Source organism: Ovis canadensis, chromosome 19 (assembly GCF_042477335.2).
Source record: "Ovis canadensis isolate MfBH-ARS-UI-01 breed Bighorn chromosome 19, ARS-UI_OviCan_v2, whole genome shotgun sequence".
Classification (NCBI taxonomy): Eukaryota; Metazoa; Chordata; class Mammalia; order Artiodactyla; family Bovidae; genus Ovis; species Ovis canadensis.
The window spans coordinates 45,230,880-45,251,263 of NC_091263.1; the positions used below are offsets into that span (position 1 = coordinate 45,230,880).

Consider the following 20,384-nt stretch of genomic DNA (forward strand, 5'->3'; position numbering starts at 1 on the left):
GACCCTTCTTTGCTTACCAGTCTACTACCCTGGGAACTCTGACGGTAGCAATTAAAATATATAACACTTCCCTTTCATACATTAAAAAGCAGTAAAACCTTCATGTGAAATAACTAAGGGGACATATATAGTAGGAGGAGGGGTTCTTGCTCCTGCAGGCACCTTGCAGTGGGGACTATTTTTCTTATATGATATAAATGAAATCTTCACTCTGCCCACTTGTACACCTACGCATGTACTGAGCGTCTCCAAGGAGACAAGGAAACCCGGAGTCCAGTGATGGTGAATCCTCCTCAGAGACAGCAGGCTGGAGTCTCAGGCAACTCTCCCAGGCGTCTTGGCTTCCAGATGCCCCTCTCAGACAGCCTCTCTTCCTGAGGCTCTTGCAGGCAGTCTTTCTCGAACATGTCTCTCCCTTCCCAGACGCAGTAGCACGTCCACTCCATCCGAAGGGCTGGTCGTGGTGAGTTCACTAGTCGGAAGGCTGCTGAAGGGACAGTAAGGGTGGGTGCAGTAGGGAGCTGGGACAGGAGGGGTCCATCTTTCCCAGGATCTTTTCTTTGTCGCCCGCTGATTTATCTGTGCTTCCATTTCATTGCCTCCCTTTGCACCTCTTAGACACAAAGGCACTGTACAACCTTCCATAGCATCTCAAAAATATTTTTTTGTGACCACACTACAGTCATAAGCTCAGTGTAGTGAGATTGTCCTTTGAGGAGAAGTAGTCCTCTTGCTGATTAAACATTTTTAGTAATCTTTTCGTGAGCATATACCCCTGACCACTTGCATTGCCCTTCCCCTGAGTTGACTGCATGGGAACTCCCACGCCATCTTGCCTTCCCCTACTGCACCCCGTGTCTCTCTAACTTTTCTTGGGACTGTAAACACTGTTTTCTTATGTAAATGACATCTGTTCCTCTTTGAAAAATATACTACCATCATAAGCCCATTTTTCACACTTTCTAAGATTATAGTGTCAGATCTTTTTGATACGTGGACCACATTTTTGTTTGAATCTTCCAGGCACAAATAATTGTCGTGTAGAAACGATTATTGATGTGATCCCCAGTGAATCTTGTCCTGTCTCTAAACTCCAAGCGCATCATTTAACGGACCTTCTCGACATCTTGTCCGAGTGCGCCTTCTTGGTTCTCAGCTGAATTGATTCGGATAGCCTAACTTGCCGTGTGATTTTCTAGCGAAAGGTCTGCAAACTTCTGGTTTCTGTTGCCAGCCCTAATGTCCTCTTTGGAAAGGTGGAGCTAGATGTTATTCCTAATAAATCCTTTGTCAGTGAATGACCTCACAAAGGTTTATTGGTGATGTATTTTTATTTTTTTATTTGAGCTTTTTTTTTAATAGTATCTTTTTTTTTTTCAGTTTTTGGCTACACAGCATGTGGGATCTTAGTTTCTTGTGCAGGGATCCAGCCCACGCCCCTTGCAGTGGAAGCATGGAGTCTTAATCACTGGATCACCAGAGAAGTCCCTTTATTTGAACTTGAGGAAAGATTGCTCAGTCATGTATTCTGCCCTTTGGAGGAATCTCTTTTTTTCCCCCTGGCATTAACTCCAATTGCTAGCACCTCCCCAGTTTCTACCTTTAAGTAAAAACTAGCCCATGGTATACACTCAAAAGATCCATTTGTTTTCAGCACAGTTTTGCTCAGTACCTTTTGAGCTGACTGAGAGGTCAGACTGACTAAGTTATTTTCTTACATAGTCCATCAAGATCACTTCATTTTGATATTCCTTCACAAATATCTTTATCTGCAGGGTGGTCCACCACTTACTTAGCTTCTCCTTTTTATTTGGACTCAGATGAGGTGAAAGTGTTGCTTTCAACTCGAGTTCCCCAGCTCCCTCAAGAAGAATTGGAGAAGGATGAAGGTACCTTTGAAAAGAGCCCATTAGTATCTGAAATTCCTGACTTTGCCCTGCTCCTTTGTGGCCTCTCTCTGCCCTCTTTCCTCCACGTCCTAAGCATTAATACTCTACATTGCATGTCAGATTTATGGTATTCATCCAATGTCTGCGCAGATGGATTGCTATGCCCGAGGAATTGCGGATGAAATTGGCAACCTCCAAGAGAATGTATCCAAATTCTGGAAAGTTTTCCAACTTAGACTGATGGGAAGTTTGATTTGCTGTTTTATTTGCCCGGAAATGGAAAAGTCAAGATCTCATCCTCATGTGTCCTTCCTGGAATCCTTTTTTGTGAAGGAGACCCTGAACCTGTGTAATAACATGAATGTTTTCCTTTTATTTTTCCTTCCAGGCGCTTCAAGTGGCAAGACAGCTTCTTCTCCAGCAGCAACAGCAGCAGCAAGTTAGTGGGTTAAAGTCTCCCAAGAGGAATGACAAACAGCCAGCCCTTCAGGTAAGTAACAAGTCTTTTTTTTTTTTTTTTTTTTTTTAAGTTGATGTTATACACTTTGGGATAGCTGGTAAACCATTCAGAAGTGGATTATGTTGAGAATTGCAAATCATGTAAGGAAATCTTCTGCAAAGGAAAAGTGCATTTTCTTTTTGTTTGTTTAACAGTAGTACATGACACTTTGGGAAGAAAAATGTCTGTTCAACCAACAGTTTTGTTGTTGGGAGTAAGAAAATCTAATGAGACAATTTAATCGATGGCTGAGGAGTTGTTGGCATGGGTGGCTTGTTAGGCTGTGTGGCTTACCAATGGGGAAAAGTTCCTAGTACTCACATACGTCACTCATTCTCACGTGATCTGTCTAGAATTGGGACACGCACACACGTTATTTCAGTGCAGTGGTTTTCACCCGGAGTGGTTTTACCCCTCAAAGGACAGTGGGCAGTGTCTAGAGACATTTTCGGCTATCACATCTTGGGGGGAATGGGTGCTGCTGGCATCTAGTAGGGAGAGGCTGAGAATACTGCTAAACCTCCTGCAATGTACAGGACAGCCTCCCACAAGAGAAAACTAGTCAGTCTAAAATGTTAATATTGTCAAGAACTTATTTGGCTTGAGGAAGATAGAGTATTTTCAATACATCTAATAACGAGTGTAATACATCCTCTATTCTTCAGTGGACGTTTCTCAGATATTTCTAAATTATTAATAAAAATCAGCAAGCAGTCTGTATGTAAAGACTAGCAGCTTCTCATTTCAGAAGCTTTAAGGGCAGGAGTTAGCAGAGTGGAAGGAGTGAGTTCACAAATAATCTACTTTCAGTCTTTGACTTGAAGCAGAAAATGGTCATAGACATTTCAGAGAAACTAAACTCGGAGTATCTGTGCTCACATGCAGGACAGGGAAGGCACTTTTACTCAGAGCTAAGAGTGGGCAGCCCCCTAACTGGAAAGCAATATTGAGTTTCCCACACTGAACATTCTAGAAAAGAATTTATAAGTGGGAGCTGGTGGGTATAACTTGATGCTGATTAAGATGACCACAAGGTCAACCCAGAATCTAGCTTGGGTTGACTTTTTTCAGATCAGGGAGAACCAGTGTACCAGTCCCTAAATTATCCTACAAAGATCAAACTGGCCTTGGACCACACGTTCTAGTCCTCGTACATCTGCCTGTAAATTGTCACTGTCTAGGGCAGATTCAGCCTGGTGTAGAGGCACTTTCTTGGCACAGTTGAATCACAGTGTGCATTGATTCCTAACACTTCTAAAAGCAGTGGTTTGGAGAACCACCGCCAACCCATATGCCTTTTCATGAGTATGAATGCCGGGGACATTTTTAATGAGGTCCAGTGCCACTGAGGTCCCATGTCAGGTGCTATAAGCAGTGCTTTGTTGTGCCGATGTCTTAAGAACAGCTCTGGAGGATGAAATATGACTGTGTTGACCTTTCAGCTGTGAGCTTATTTGTCAGGATTCAAATAAGTTGAAAGGATCAAACTGAACAGTTTCCGTAGTCAGACTGGGAATTGTGTTTCAGAGGTCAGCAGTGGAGGCCACATTGCAGATTCCAGAACATAGCCAATTGTTGGTACATATTAAAGTACTGGGGCATCTCCTGCAGACAGAGACACAATTAAAATTCTAATTTATTAATGTATACAGGGAGCTAGCCCAGCCTGTCACTCAGTGATTCAAATGACTGTCCATTCTTTCTGCCTCCCCCTCAGAGCTCTCACAGCCTTAAAAATACTATGACTCCTCTGGAATTTATCAGACCTCGGATGCATTGGGAAAATAACAATATATTATTGTTGGGGGGTGGCCACAAAATTTTACATGTAGTAGTGTTTTGGTTGGGGATCATTTTAAAAAGGACACAAAGAATGGTCTAATGAACTGCTCTTCAGTGTTGAGTTGTATTTTTTTAGACCAGGCTTATTTTCTATTTACTTTTTTAATTATATAAGGCCTGTTTAGATAAGCAAAGGGCAAGGTGAATGAAGTTCCTTTAGGGCTAAGTATATGAAGTCAAGTTTCAGGGGATTTCCTTTGGAGGGCGTTTTCCCCTTCTTGCCTGTTACAAGGTTTTTAGCCATCAGAAGAGTATGACACAGGGAGCTTTGTTTTTCTTGGCGAAGGACAGTATCAAAACCAGCCTAACACATTCTGCTGAGCACTTCAGTCTGTAGGAAAAGCGCGGGGCAAGGGGGCCATGTTGGATGCTGAATTAGCTAAAGACGGTGTTTTGAGTCCTTTCCTGCCCCTTCAGTGGAAGAATTGACAAGCAAAGAATTTAGACCAATTTTAAGAGTTGATTCAGGGGGTAGCGGTTGGCCTGTGTGTGTGTGTGTACACACCTGTGCACAATAGTCTGTGTCTCCTCAGCTGCCTGGTAGGGTCATGCAGATTCACGTAGTTTTATTCGATTGCCTGGCCTTCCACAAACAGGAAACATTTTTACTAACCAAGGCCACGTGGCATGTTACCTTGCTGTAAAAATACGTATGTAGACTTGGTGATTCATGGAAGGAATAACCTTCACATTTAAATATGTCTTGCCGAGCCATGTCCTTGCTGGGGCGTCTCAGCCGGAGTGGCTCTGACATGAAAGGGGAGTCCTGCAGCAGACCCTAACGGTGCCCCTCTCTGATCTCATCACCCTTCCTACCTAGACCTATTTTAGTGAATTTCACATCTTCCGCACAGAGGAAGGCTTGACAGGGAAGAAGGATTTGATCTGCTGATAGCTTGAGGAAAAAAAAGAGAGAAACCCAAATCCCCAAATATACTGTGACTCATATTTTAAGCAAATCTCACACTTCCCTGCTTTAGGTTTGGCAGCGCTCTCCAGCTTCACAGGCTGATGATACAAACAAAAGAAAATGGAAAGTTAAGAGGAGGTTATAAGTGGTTACTCGACAGAGATCACAAAATGTAGTCAAACATCATTGATTTGGACTAATTTCAGCAAAATGAGAGTAAATAAGCGAGACATGACACTCTTTGCAGATACACATCCTGAGCTAAATCTGAGCTGGTCGTGTTCTTGGGTGACATTGTAGTTTATCATGAAGGCATGAATCGGGTACAGATACTGCTTCTGAAGTTCTGGAAAAATATTCTACTTAGGAACCTAAATAGCTCCTTATTTGGTCTATTAATTTGCTTTGCAAATTTTTTTATGAATGGTATGAGTGAGAATTGGAAATTGTCCCCATCATAAATTCAGCCTCAGAAGGATTTGAATTAATTAAATGCAACTCAGCGAATGTTAGTGAAACAGCTACAACTTGTGGGACATCAGGCTGGTGATCAGAGATGCAGACCCGTCTAGGAGACAGACCCTGCCTGCAGGATGCTTTTGAGCTGTGAAAGAATTAACCAGGTTTTGCCGCAAGAAGAAAATTGTGTGTGAGTAAAAATAGAAGGCTTGCTTTTATAAATATTTATCTACTTCTGAAGATTGCTAAAACAAGTGCAATAAATGCTTAACAGTGCAGGTGTGCTCATAACCTCGAAAATGTGTAATTTTACTGGCTGAAGATTAATTTGTGAGTCGATGAGCAATTTCATTGATCACATTTTGGAACTTTGACCACCGTTTCTGGGTAGTAATTCATTTGGGCTCTTTAAGCATTTTAATTGTTGGCACGAGGACATAAACTGGACGGAAATCAAATGACACATTTTCTCCTAAGAAAGGAAAAGTACATGTGCATTCTGGCAGCATTCACATTGAGAAAGAAAGTAAAGCTTGTGTGTTGCTTCCCGTGGAGAGCTGACCACAGTTGCAGGCCATGTATGAAGAACTTGAACTTGAAACCAGTCGTCCGATACTTTTCTCTCTTGCCCATCCCCTCCTTCCAAGTTTATCTCATATGCAGGCCCTTCATGCAGGGGGCTATTTCACTGGAAGGAGAGTTGGTGGAATCAACTGGAAGGTCAGCCTTTTCATCCCTTTGGAAACTCAGGGTTATAATGAGGACTCTGGCTTTTAAGTGGAGGAGGTTAAAATGCAAGATTCAGCAGGTGTTTTTGTAGCATTTTTATTTGCATTTATATAAAACGTGCTTTAGGCAGCATTTTTCTTGGCATTAATGTCACATATAATCTTAGTACCTCGTATCATTTCCACGTTATTCACTGAGGAATAAATTGGTAAGAGGAAACCCTTAAAGGAAACTATGATTTTATGTGGTAGATAGTGAAATGGAGTGGTTTTGAAATACTGACCCTTAAAAAGTATCCCTATGCAGTGAATTAGTAAAGCATGTAATTCAGGAGAGGGAGGCAGATTTTTTTTTTAAATGTCTGGAGTTTTCACTGTCTAGAATTGGTATCCCTGGCAGGAGATTAACAGGAAGTGTTGAAATTTGGGGACCTTTTAAGATTTTGTTGTTACCACATGACTTTGAAGAATCCTCAAACCCCCAAAAATATGTTGTGATAAGAAACAATAAAATAGAAAAGATATTTTTAAAAAGTTATTGATTCTTTCATATTTTGTACACCTTTGAAAATATGATAGAAACAGGGCCCTTTTCTAGAAAAATGCACATGCACACAGAATTTTGCATCCTTCCAAAGGTTTCATAAAGTTCACAAAGTCCATCTGTTTGCCAAGGTTCAGTTATCTTGAATATCAAAAATAGTGTTATCAAAAATAGTGTTTTGTCCTTGACACCAAACCTCATGTGAGTTGTGTTATAATGAGTTCCCTCATTTTTGCTGTTTCAACTTCAGCTGTATATAAGGTGACCATCTGTCTGTCCAGAACTGCCCTAGTCTGTGCCTGTTGACTGAGTGGATTTGTTAATAACTCTGACTCTTAAAAGTATCCCAGTATGTACACTGAATTATATGGTACTTGCTTACACGTATCTGCATGTTAAGATGCAAGTGTCATGCTAATATCTGAAGTGTAAGTGTGTCTGGGTCAACACATGCATATGTTCCCATGTAAAAGATGATTAAGGTTTATGAACTAGCTCCACAGCTACTTTGTAGCGTAGGGAGTATCATGAAACCGTTCTGTGGAGGAGAAAAAGTGGAACTTCAGAGAGGTTAAGTGACTTGCTATAGAGCACACGGACAATGACAATGCCAGGCTAAGAAGCCAGGTATCTTAAGACTATAGGCAACCAGTATGTTACTTAGAAGTTAATTATTCCTTCTCCTTCAGTGTATATTTACTCAGCATCTACTGAGTGCTCTGTTTTCCATCAATAAACAAATTATTATATTTTTCATATCGTAAGCAAAAATAAAACTGAACCAACAAAAACTAATTCCCACTGTAAATATGTAGATTTCAATTAAGAGACTAAGACTTGCATAATTATCCTAATTGTTGTTCTGTGGACGTGTATGCACGCACGCACTTGTGTAGATATCACAGCAGTGAACAACAGCAGAGAAAAAAGTTATTTCTTATTCTCCAGGCTGAAGTGCCCTAAGAGCTTCCATGTGCTGGAACATGGAAATGGTATGTTATAATCATTGTTGGGGCGAGGAGGTGGGAAGGAACATAGGGGAAGAAAAACATACTTGACTGGTCAAAAATGTGTAAATTGCTGACAAAATGACACATGTAATTAAGAGTGCTCCTACCATTTTACCTTGTGGTTTACACCTCTAGTGTTGAAAAAGAGAGCGACTCCCACCTCGCTAATTACCATTATCACTGAAATGCTAGGGTTGGAGTCATTAGTTCCATGTGCATTTAATTAGAGGAAGGCTGAAATTGGATTTAACTTATTACTTTTTCATGGATCACTTTCTTGTCATCACTTCAAATTGGATTGCAGCCCCAGGTAACTAATTATGAGAGCCACAGGATCAAGAGTAAAAAAAAAAAAAAAGGTAATTAGGAATAACACTGTTGGACCCTTGCTGGTCGTCCACTTGTGCTTCGGGAAAAGGGAGGGAGGGGGGAAAAAAAAACCAGTCCGAGCTGTGTTTTGCAGTATTACAGATTAGGGAGTTAGAGGTATGGATGATTGCTGAGCATCATGGGAGTCTGTCACCACCCATAGTGGTTTCTGTGATATACAACTGAGTTGAAGATGTCAAGTCGACATGGTTCCACAGTCAGCTCCCTAATACCTAGATTAAACTTGTAAAAGCAACAGATTGCTTGTAGGTATGAGGCATCTCAACAACTGTGTCGTCTGCGGCCTTACATATATGATTACAACAAAGCTGTCAAGATGCCTCTGAGCCAAATACAGAATATTTTAAGTACAGGGAGTTAGAATTTAATGAACATATTAATGTTCCAGAAGCATCATTCATATCTGACAGGAAGACATATCAGTCAGCAAAGCAGTAAGGTTTAGGGTTTGTATATCGGGAATTTTTGTCAAAGTTTCCAGCCAACTTTACTTAACTTTCTTGTTTGTTCCCCAATCCCCGCCTCCCGCCCCACCCCAATGTTGTGGATAGGCTTGCTGACGTTCTGTTTCTCCTTCCGCCCCCATCGAAAATACTTTAAAACAAATGATATTGTTTCCATGTGCAGAGCAGAATTCAGAACTGCAGGCAATCAATTTTATTGACATCGTCTGAAAAAAATGTTGATGACAGTTGGAGGATGTGAAAGGATTGGATTTTTAAAGTCACTGGTACTAACCGTGGCAAAAAAAAATTGAAATGTAATCTTAATTAAAAAAAAAAAGGCCTGTGAGGTAAACTCTCCTAAGAAGGGCATCTTCTTTTGTAGACTGTGATGGGCTGGTGAGAAATCTTGATATCAAGCCTGATGGTTGCCATGATTCGGGGAAGAAAACTTCCCAGAGAAGTGAATCACCAAGCAAAGATGGCTCGAGTTTCCTTAAGTTGTTTAAAATTGGTTTTAATGTTCTGTTAATGTAAGCAAATAATCATGATTCAGTCTTGGGTGACTTTCAAGCCTGGGTAAGTGAGGCTGGCTCATTATTTTCCAAGGAGCCTAGGGAAGTGTAGACCATGATGTGCCCACCCAGCAGAGGCCAGACCATGAATATTCCCGAAGTGAGAAAATTCTCTTCCTGGAATTATGAGTCCTTTTCCTGTGTGAACCTTCTAAGCAAAATCTCGAGAACCAAAATAGTAATCATCAAGTCTAATGCAGAAAATTAAACCCTTTTTTTTTTTTTTGGAACATCTTAAGTTGATTTAGAAATTTTGTACACAATATTCGTCTGTGGTTGAAAGGGGCCATACTGAGGTCAAGTGATGTAGTGTTTTCCATTTTTCCATATGAGCCTCACAGTGTGTGATAAAAGCAAACTCCTTTATTTTGTAAGTCTGCAGGAATTTCTGATGAAGTGCAGAGGTCACGTTCCCTGTCAATTTGAGTAGCCAGCATTTTTTAACTACTGTTTTTTCTTCCTTTTTTGTGTGTGTCTTTTCTTCCCTGCCCCCACCTCACCAGAAACCATGACACTTTTCTGACACATGAACAGTGAAGTCCTCCAATCTGAAACTCATTAGCACACAGCATTGGACCCTGTCCAGTGGTTAGAAAATTTCCTGAAGCCTAGAATAACAGCATTTGGTGCAAGCACCATGGACCAGAAGTGACAATGGGGGTAGTCGAGCTCCCCTGGCGCCCTGCCCAGTCAGGAAAGCCAGCTGACCATGCAACCCAGGGAGACAGAGGTCGTGCGCAAGGGATGGGCCAGAAAAGTCTGGTCCTTAGAGAAATACGCTTCTGAAATCATAAGGCAATATCTTTTTTCCCCTATGCTTATTATTTCAATTGAGTTGGAGGTATTTATCAGCATTCGCTGTAGGAACATAAAAGCAAGCAGTTAGAGAAGTGGGATGAAAACCAGTTTCTACAGGATAATATTTTGTACTTCTCTAACTGTTGGGTATTACACAATCTTTGGGTTTCATTCATTCATTCATCTATTCAAACTTTGGTTCTTGAACCTCATTATCCAGATAACAGGACCTAGAGGGAAGTCTTGCCCTAACATTAGAAAAATTATGCAATTCACCGTGGTTCAGAGTAATTGAAGCCAGGTTTTCAAACAGGAAACTGAGTCCCAGAAATACAGCAGTAATAATATTTTTTTAAAAAACAAACCTTAGATTGTATTTCCCAAGAGCCACCTACTAAACAATGACCGGATGAGGATAGATTCTATGATTATTCCCATTTTACAGACGAACAAAGTAGGACAGAGAGAAATGAACTTGACAGTGGCAGAGCTGGGATACTAGTTCAAACAGCCTACCTCCAGATTCTGCTTCTATCCATGTCATTCTCCCTTCTCTCCCTGGAGGAAAGCCTCGGCCTCACAAGCAGAGACAATGAATGGAATGAAATCAGAGTTGCTGATGCTTGTCACTAACCACTAGACCACACCGTCTCCTAATTTGGACATATGTTTATGGGCATATTTGAAAAATAGTGCTTGTAATTGAAATATGCACTTTCTAAAGGGAAATGACGCTTGGGAAAGAGAAGAAAGACGGGTATTACTCAAAGCCTGCAGACAACTCTGCAAGTAATTGTCTAAAGGCAGCCGTTGAAATTGAGAAGCAGTTTGGAAAATGTACAGTTTGGGAAATTTGTGTACCGATGTAATTACGGTAGTTGTGAGTTGATGTCATGCCTAGTAACTGTTTTTGTATTGCTTGGGCCTTTGTTACTGAGCTGTGATATCATGAGCAAACTATTATAAACATAGCATGGATATAGCATGCTTGTGTAACAAAAGATCGGGAACTTTTATTAAGTTTGTTTTCCTTGTCATATTGTAAAAATTTATTATGTGTACTGTGTATATTAGAAACAGATTTGGGTAATTCTGTCTAAATGAAGTCATCCTGGCTATTTCCAGACTGTCTGTTTTTGGTTGTGAATAATTTTCATACATCAGATGGTTGTCATATTTAGTCGCTCTCAAAATTTTAAAGAGAACATATCCCATTTTGAACTTTGGGTGGACTTGAGCTGCCTTGCCATTGGAATTGTTTGAGTTAGAAATTATTGCCCAGTAAATTACAGAGGCTGAATACTCGTCATTTCTAAAGGGTCTAGGGCTGCTGACTTCTATTCATAACTTTTCCCCCTTCATCAAAAGAACAGATTTTTAACTACTTAAGTAGTAGAACTTAAAGCTGCCAGGACACAATGGGGCAAGGCCTGCCAGCCCTTGTCCTTTTATGTTACATCCCATTGAGGAAATTCGGTAAACATTCAAACAGACAGAGCCTAGCATTTATCGGTGTTCGTGGTAAAATGTGGATTTTTAAACGGGTAACTCAAAAACTGTGGATGACTCAATCCTTCCTAGCTGTTCTCCTCTAGCGCCTTCTTTTGCTACCAAGCTTTTAGAACCTGAATATTCTGTCTGCTGTTTCCAACGTTTTTTTTTTTCAGTCACTTTCTTTCCTAACCTCCCCCATATCTGGCTTTTCTGCTCATTGTCTTGAATGTGGTTGTCACCAAACGCAGGGGCCGTGTTTCCATCCTTACCTCAGCTTGTCTGACTTAGTAACCTGTGGTCCTCTGGCTGACTCTTGTTCCTGGAAATTGCCTTCCAAACCTCTTTAGTTCAGCGCCCCCTGGTCCCCATCCCATCTTCTTTTTGTCTGCGCTTCTCTTCTGGAACCCAAGTTCATTCCTTTCCCGAAGGTCGGTTCCTTGGACGGTCTCCAGTAGTGCCTCTGTCTGTTTGATTATTCTTGTACCTCTGGACACATGGCTCCACGCCTGTTTGTACCCCTCTCAGCTGCCTGTGCATGGCTCTCTCTCAGCTCACCCTCACAGCCATTTAAGTCACCTCTAATCCGACTGATCATTTTTGTTGCCAGGCCCTATTAGTCAGACTCATGCGTCATCATCAACCTAATAATTTCCCTCATCCCCACCACGTTATCAGAGCTGCCATTTTTCCTTCCACTTGGCATATTGTGTCCATTCCTTTCTCTGTTTCCCCTGCTGCTACTTCGTTCGAGTTCAGACCTTCAGGAAGGATATGCTTATTAGCTCTTGGCACAAAACAGTCATTTGTCCTACCCCACACCCTCAGAGCATCTTCTGGTCTTGGGGAGGCTCTCTTAGCCTGCCTGCTGCTTCCAGCTTTTCCCGCAGTGCCGTGTTATTCTGCTCCTCAAGAGCTTTCAGTGATCCACTCCTAACTTTCAGACAGTCCACACGCCTCACCTTCTTCTGGTTTCTTAGTTTTCTAGCCTGGGATTAAATCAGATGACCTGAGGAGGAGGTTGGAGTCCTCTTACTGGAGCGGGTGGGGGGTCGGTTCAGAGCCACGGTTCCTTCTGTTAGGAGATGGTCATAAGCGCAGTCCATCTGATAGTGTTTCTAAGTCCTCCAAATCCAGGATTCCAAATAGGGCTTGTTCCAACCCCTGCCATTTAGGCAGAAGGCCCTAGTGATTAAATTGTGTTTAAGTCCAAGAGAATTATCTCTCTGCTTTCTTCAGAAGGAAATTAACAGCTATTTGATATGCCATGTTTTCCCATATCTAAATTCTCTCCATGTCGCCCCGTGATTCTTTGTCATTGATATCTGTTGCTGTGGCCTATCTGTTGCTGTGGCTTCCCATCTTCTCTCAATGAAGGATCCGCAGTCAGTTACTCCCTTGTCTGCACACCGAAGAGCTGCTCCATCAAACCTAATGAAGCTGTCTTTAATAAGACATCAGTGAAATTATATCTGGTTTGTTCTTTATTTGATAGTGTAATGGAACTGTTATTTATTCTAGAAATAAAATTAAGAGTTCAAACCACATAGAACAGACAGAGCTCAGAGGTTTTGTTTCATGTAGATCTGAAGTGGCTCTGCCTAGAATGCTGTTTCAAAGATTCTTAAACCACATTGGCCTTTGTAGGATCACTGTGATTGATTAGCCATGTCTGCCATGGGCACTGGAGTTGGGAAGAGTGGTATGTGTTCCTTTTACCTGCCAAGGCTCGCTTATCGACATAGTCTGTGCTGATCACATAGCAGAGTAGAGAAAGACCTGGGATTACTTGTTTCTGCAACATCTAATAGATGCTGGGGCAACTACTGAAATATTATCTAAAATTAAATATGCTCTTTGTGTTTTCCTCATATCCTTATCTGAGTTGGCACAAACTGTGTTCTTATCCTGAACCTCTACTTCTTTGTGGTCAAAAGTGAACTGTGATTTCTCTTGAAAGACACAGCATCTTGAACACTGGGTCACCATATCAGCTCAGCTGGGTGGTTGAGAGTTACAGAGATTTGTGTTTCAGAATATGGTGAGAGGAGGCACAGAATGATTAATAGTATGATCTCTGGTGTCAGGCTCCCAGGCTGAAGCCCTAGCACTACCCTACTGCTGTGTGGCCTTGGAAAAGTAGCTTAACCTCTCTGTATTTCCGTTTTCTCATCTAGAGAATGTGACTGATTACCTCACCTACCTGAAGGCAGTTGTGGAGATTAAATGATTAATGCATGAAAAGTGCTTGCACAGTGCTTGGGACATAGTAAATTCTCAGAAAAGTTAGCTCTTCTCATAATTATATAAACTCCTTTTATAGGGAAAATGAATACCTGTTAAACTTCAAATTATATTTGAATTCAGTTAAAATAGTCCCTTTTCAGATACACATTTTAGCAGTGCAACAGAGGCTATCCTTTGGCTGGTAGTCGGTTGTGGTTAACCAGACACGACGGGAAGACATCAGACTTCCCATCTGTAACATGGGGATGACCACATGCCTAACCTATGGAGTTATGAAGATTAGTTGAGTTACTACATTATAAATGGCCTAACAGTACAGAAAGTGAAAGTGAAGTCGTGTCCGACTCTTTGCGACCCAGTGGACTGTAGCCTACCACTCTCCTCCATCCATGGGATTCTCCAGGCAAAAATACTGGAGTGGGTTGCCATTTTCTTCTCCAGGAAAACAATACAGAGTACACAACAAATACTCAAATATTAGCTATTCTCATCATCTCTGCTACTATTGTTATCGTTATTTCTTGACGGAGCGTTGTTTTTCTAAGTGTATCCACTTTGGCATAAGTGAGAGTCACGCTGTTCTGAAAATCCTATCCTGGTCTCTCTTACCCTAGTTTTCCCAGAATTGTATGTGAATTCATGCTCTTTTGTCCTAACAGCCAAGGAGACAGTGCCTAGTCTTGTATCTTGAAGCTGTGGCATTCTGCACTCTGCCTGGCACAAAATAGGCAGTTCATAGATATTTCTTCCCTCTGAGTTAGTGAATGGGTGAGTGATGAGTTAATAAATGAGTGAAACATCTAAGCCAAGAAGAAAGGAAAATTGATACTGCTTTAGTTGAGGAGGTTGCAGACTGGTCTCAAGTTCATAAACCTCCAGGAACATTTCAAGACCATAAACACAGCATTTAAAAGAAACCAATGTCAGTTATGCCTGAATCTTCCATTGGGTTGATGAAATGAATCTTGCCAAGTAAGGAGTGAAAATCACAAAACTACTGCAGTGCTGTTTGACTGCCCTTAATGCTCTGTGCTCGCCTCTGTACACTTACTAATCTGTTTAAGGTATAATATTAATGGCATAGAACTTTAATTCCTAAATATAGAAAATTAAAGGAGACTAAAGGCGAAACACAGAAATGTATTTGGTATCAAGATGAAGTTCAATGAAGCATAGCGAAGATGGAATCAATTATGTAATAAACGTGGAGGGATGATGGAAAATATACCTAAATCTCTCATTTTGAAAGGAATTGGTTTACTTGATTATTTGCAACAGTATCACACTCAGGAAAATCTAAGACAAATGAAAGCAAAACAGAATTTAATTGAGCTATTATTTTGCAGACTTTGGCTTGGTTTCAGACAGTCTAATCAAATTGTGCTTTGCTCAAATAACTAATGTTAAATGCAGCCTACCAACAGATGTTTAAAAAGAGTCTAATTGGAAAATCTACATCCTGGATTTAGTCTGTCTCATTGGAAAAAAAATAGCTTCAAATTTATATTTTGGGGGGATGACACCTAAATGACAGGCATTTCTAGAAAATATAAAGTTTTCTTCAAGGTTGCCTGGTACTTGGGTGGAATTATCTTGACTAGTCAAAGGTGGCATTCTGGAAATTGAAGTTCTTGGAAATTCTCCAGCTCTGTGCCATGCAGCGTTGTGCAGAGAAATCTCCTTTATCACATTACATCACCAGCGTCCTGTTACAGTCCCTGGATCGTGTCGGGCTCGTGTACTGTAATTTATAATGAACCCTTGCAAGTCATGCAAGGCACATACTGATTGATGACATTTAAAGGTGCTGTCAAGGTGGCTAGGTAATGAAGCTGACCTTCCTGCGTTGTTGTCTCAGTTTCACGTTGGTATATAGAAACTATTTCACCTGCCATATTTGCTTGGAACTTTTCATGAAATCTACAAAAAAAGAACTGGGCCTGATAGTTAACTCTTTTCTTCCTTTAGACCAGGGGTCAGCCATTTCTTCTATATAGGATCAGATGGTGAATGTTTTTGGTTCTTTGGTTCATTTTTTTCTCTGTGGCAATGTTTACTCTGCTCTTGTCATGCAAAGGCACCACGGTATGTGTAATTATCAAAATAATCGCCTACATGTGAACAAGTTTGTTCCAAGTGCACGTTGTAAGTCCCATTTATTCGTAAGTCCAACAAAGTTGGCCTATGTACTCAACTAACACAATAGGCTATACAGTACCGTGCAGCAATAGGTTTATGTTACTTTTCACACAAATATCATGTTGGTGCAAAAGTAATTACGGTTTCAGACTCTGAATTTTAAATCGTCAGTAACTAGGCTCAAACACATTTATTAATCAAAATCAGAATAATTACAATCAACACAATTTTTCCAGTGAGAAATAAGTTTACTCCTGTAGCTTAAAAATCCATGCTTTGGGATGCAACAAACTCTTGGAAAGCATTTTCTCCATCCTGCTGGTTGTGGAAGCATTATCCCTGCAAAAAGTTGTCGAGATGCTTGAAGAAGTGGTAGTCAGCTGGCAAGAGGTCAGGTCATTATGGCCGATGATTATGGCAAAACTTTGTAGCCGAATTCATTCAACTTTTGAAGCACCAGTTGTGTGACATGCAGTCAGGCGTTGTTGTGGAAAAGCATTGGGCCCTGTCTGTTGAGCAATTCTGATTGCAGGTATGGCAGTTTTCAGTTCATCTCTTAATTTGCTGAGCATACTCCTCGGGTGTAATGGTTTCGCTAGGATTCAGAAAGCTGTAGTGAATCAGATCAGACCAGCAGCAGACCACCAAACAATGGCCATGACGTGTGTGTGTGTGTGTGTGTGTGTGTGCGTGTGCGTGTGCGTGCGTGCGTGCATGCATGCAAGTTTGGCTTTGGGAAATGCCTTGGAACCTCTTCTCTGTCCAGCCACTGAGCTGGTTGTCGCTAGATGTTGTATAAAATTCACTTTGCATCGCACGTTACAATCTGATTGAGAAATGGTTCATTGTGGTTGCATAGAATAAAAGAAGACAACACTTCAAAATGGTGATTTTTTTGGATTTGCAGTCAGCTCATGAGGCATCCACTTAGTGAGCTTTTTCACCTCCCCAGTTTTAGATGCCAAATGACTATAGAGTGGTTGATGCTGAGTTCTTGAGTAATTTCTGGTGTAGTTGTAAGACTATCAGCTTCCATGATCCTCTCATTTGCTCATTGTCAACTTCCTGTGGCCAATCACTGCCATCTTCAAGGCTCTCATCTCCTTTGCAAAACTTCTTGAACCACCCCTGCACTGTATGTTCACTAGCAGTTCCTGGGCCAAATGCATTGCTGATGTTACAAGTTGTCTCCACTGCTTTGTGACCCATTTTGAACTTAAATAAGAAAATTGCTTCAATTTGCCTTTTGTCTAACATCATTTCCCTAGTCTAAAATATGTATAAAATAAACAGTAATAATTCATTAGCAAAAAACATAAAGCAATAAATGCACATCAAAATGATGTATAACATAACATTTATTTAAGAATGTATTCCAATGTCAAATGGCAAAGTTCAACAGTGCAAAACTGAAATTATTTTTGCACCAACCTAATATATAAAAACCAGAGAAGGCAATGGCAACCCACTCCAGTACTCTTGCCTGGAAAATCCCATGGACGGAGGAGCCTGGTGGGCTGCAGTCCATGAGGCTGCTAAGCGTCGGACATGACTGAGCGACTTCACTTTCACTTTTTACTTTCATGCATTGGAGAAGGAAATGGCAACCCACTCCAGCGTTCTTGCCTGGAGAATCCCAGAGACGGCAGAGCCTAGTGGGCTGCCGTCTATGGGGTCGTGTAGAGTCGGACACAACTGAAGTGACTTAGCAGCAGCAGCAGCAATATATAAAAACAAAGAAGTAAAACATTTTGAATCCTACCATACAGTACCTTGAAAAGTACAATAGTAACAGCTACATCACTGCTGCTTTTTCATTTGCTTCTGGACAATTTAGGTCTTGAGATTAAGATACTGCGCTACTTGCTCTATACAGTACTGTCCAGCAAAGTGCACCAAGGCACAATCACTTGTAGAGGATGCACGCACATGGCAATGGATGCCAGACACAGGCACTAACGTGATTGGACATGCGAACTCACAGCCATATCTTTGAAAGTTCACAACTTGAGGGTTCATATGTAGGGGACTTACTGTGTATATAGATAAAGAACATGCACTATTCCAGCAAAAATTCACTTGTGAATTTTAGAGTTTAAATTTCATGCAATTTTCAAATATCACAAAATATTCTTTTGAATTTTTTTTCAACTATTGGAAACATAAAAACAGTTGTAGCTCAGGGCTTATTGCTACATACAGACATAGGCTGCACCCAGACTTGGGCTGGAGTTTGCTGACTTTTGCTCTAATAAAAGATCAGGCATGATCTCGCAGGTTGTCCATTGACAAAGCTGTCTGAATTGGGGGGCTGCTGAAGACTGAAACCTGGTCGCCATGTTCCAAGCTTTGCACCTTGGTATGGAACTAGCGCTGCATTTTCTTGGAAGAAAGAGTGCCTTTTTCTTATTTGCACAGGGGTGATGCCCAGCACCCACATTTCCTTTCATCTTCTTGGTCTGACATCTGTCCATGCACTGTGTTAGGTATAATGGCTAAACTAGTACTAAATTTTTTTATTTTTAATTGAAGAGTAAATGCTTTACAGAATTGTGTTGGTTTCTGCTGAACATCAACATGAATCAGTCATAGGTATACTTTTTGAGATTCAAGGAAATAGACTTGGCTGGCAGAGCCTTATTAAACCCATGTGATACAAAGTCTTTTCTTGGTATTTTGAGAGTTGGTTTAGGAGCTCGCAACTAAAAAGCCTCTTGATGAATGTGAAAGTGGAAAGTGAAAAAGTTGGCTTAAAGCTCAACATTCAGAAAACGAAGATCATGGCATCCGATCCCATTACTTCATGGGAAATAGATGGGGAAACAGTGGAAGCAGTGTCAGACTTAATTTTGGGGGGCTCCAAAATCACTGCAGATGGTGATTGCAGCCATGAAATTGAAAGACGCTTACTCCTTGGAAGAAAAGTTATGACCAACCTAGACAGCATATTCAAAAGCAGAGACATTACTTTGCCGACTAAGGTCCGTCTAGTCAAGGCTATGGTTTTTCCTGTGGTCATGTATGGATGTGAGAGTTGGACTGTGAAGAAGGCTGAGCGCCGAAGAATTGATGCTTTTGAACTGTGGTGTTGGAGAAGACTCTTGAGAGTCCCTTGGACTGCAAGGAGATCCAACCAGTCCATTCTGAAGGAGATTAGCCCTGGGATTTCTTTGGAAGGAAGGATGCTAAAGCTGAAACTCCAGTACTTTGGCCACCTCATGCGAAGAGTTGACTCACTGGAAAAGACTCCGACACTGGGAGGGATTGGGGGCAGGACGACAGAGGATGAGATGGCTGGATGGCATCATTGACTTGATGGACGTGAGTCTGAGTGAATTCCGGGAGTTGGTAATGGACAGGGAGGCCTGGTGTGCTGCGATTCATGGGGTCACAAAGAGTCGGACACGGCTGAGCGACTGAACTGAACTGAAGGAGAAGGCAATGCCACCCCACTCCAGTACTCTTGCCTGGGAAATCCCATGGATGGAGGAGCCTCATAGGCTACAGTCCATGGGGTTGCTAAGAGTCGGACACTACTGAGCAACTTCACTTTCCCTTTTCACTTTCATGCATTGGAAAAGGAAATGGCAACCCACTCCAGTGTTCTTGCCTGGAGAATCCCAGGGACAGAGGAGCCTGGTGGGCTTCTGTCTATGGGGTCGCACAGAGTCAGACACGACTGAAGCGAGTTAGCAGCAGCAGCAGCAAGGATATCAAACCCTCAGATGCTCAAGTTCAAAATGGTCAGCCCTCCATATCCTGGGGTTCTGCATTCATGCATTCAACCAACCATGGATGGATATTTTGATCCACAGTTGGTTGAATCCCAAAGATGCAAAACTTGCAAATATGAGGGCCAACTGTACTTGTGTGAAATTGAGGAAAGCACCCTTTCAAGACTTCTTACTCCAATCTGGAGTATTTGCATAATGTATCTGAGTTTATTAGATTAAAGCCCTTTACTTCCATCTGCCAAAAAATATCGTATAGATACTTTATAGATAGTTAAAGAGATAGATGTAGGATGTTTCCAGATGTGAATGGCTCCTTTCTGAATCCAAAGCATAATGGCACTTCTTCCACCCAGTGCTGTCTTGCAGCACTCAGTCATAGGCTGATGCTGTTTTCCTCCACTGTTTGCATTTTTAGTCCAAACATGTCAATTTTGGCAAAGTGACTTACCTCTGTAAGTTTCCATTTCTTACCTACAGAAGATTAGTCAGTGGTTCTCAAACCTGGAGGCACGTCAGAAATGTTTATCATCATCAAGATCTAGGTCTCAAAGCTTCTTAAAATATAGCTAGATTACTGATCTCTGTCTATGAATTAAAAATCTTGGGATGGGGCCGAAGCATGGGTTTAGAAGACTTCACAAGTGCTTTTTTATGCATACCCATAGTTAAAGACCACTTGTCAAGGT

The 20,384-nt window shown here is 41.3% G+C and overlaps 1 protein-coding gene across 8 annotated transcripts in view; it reads left to right on the top strand.

Moving 5' to 3' along the window:
* FOXP1 (forkhead box P1) overlaps window positions 1-20,384 on the top strand; it is a 622,410-nt gene that overhangs the window by 466,629 nt on the left and 135,397 nt on the right. For all 8 annotated transcript variants that reach the window (XR_011250843.1, XM_069561641.1, XM_069561643.1 and 5 more), the window contains one exon: window positions 2,278-2,379. Coding sequence is in view for 3 of the 8 variants with exons in the window: in XM_069561641.1 (XP_069417742.1) it covers window positions 2,278-2,379 (102 nt within the window). In the remaining 5 variants the exon portion in view is untranslated. The remainder of the gene's footprint in view (window positions 1-2,277; window positions 2,380-20,384) is intronic.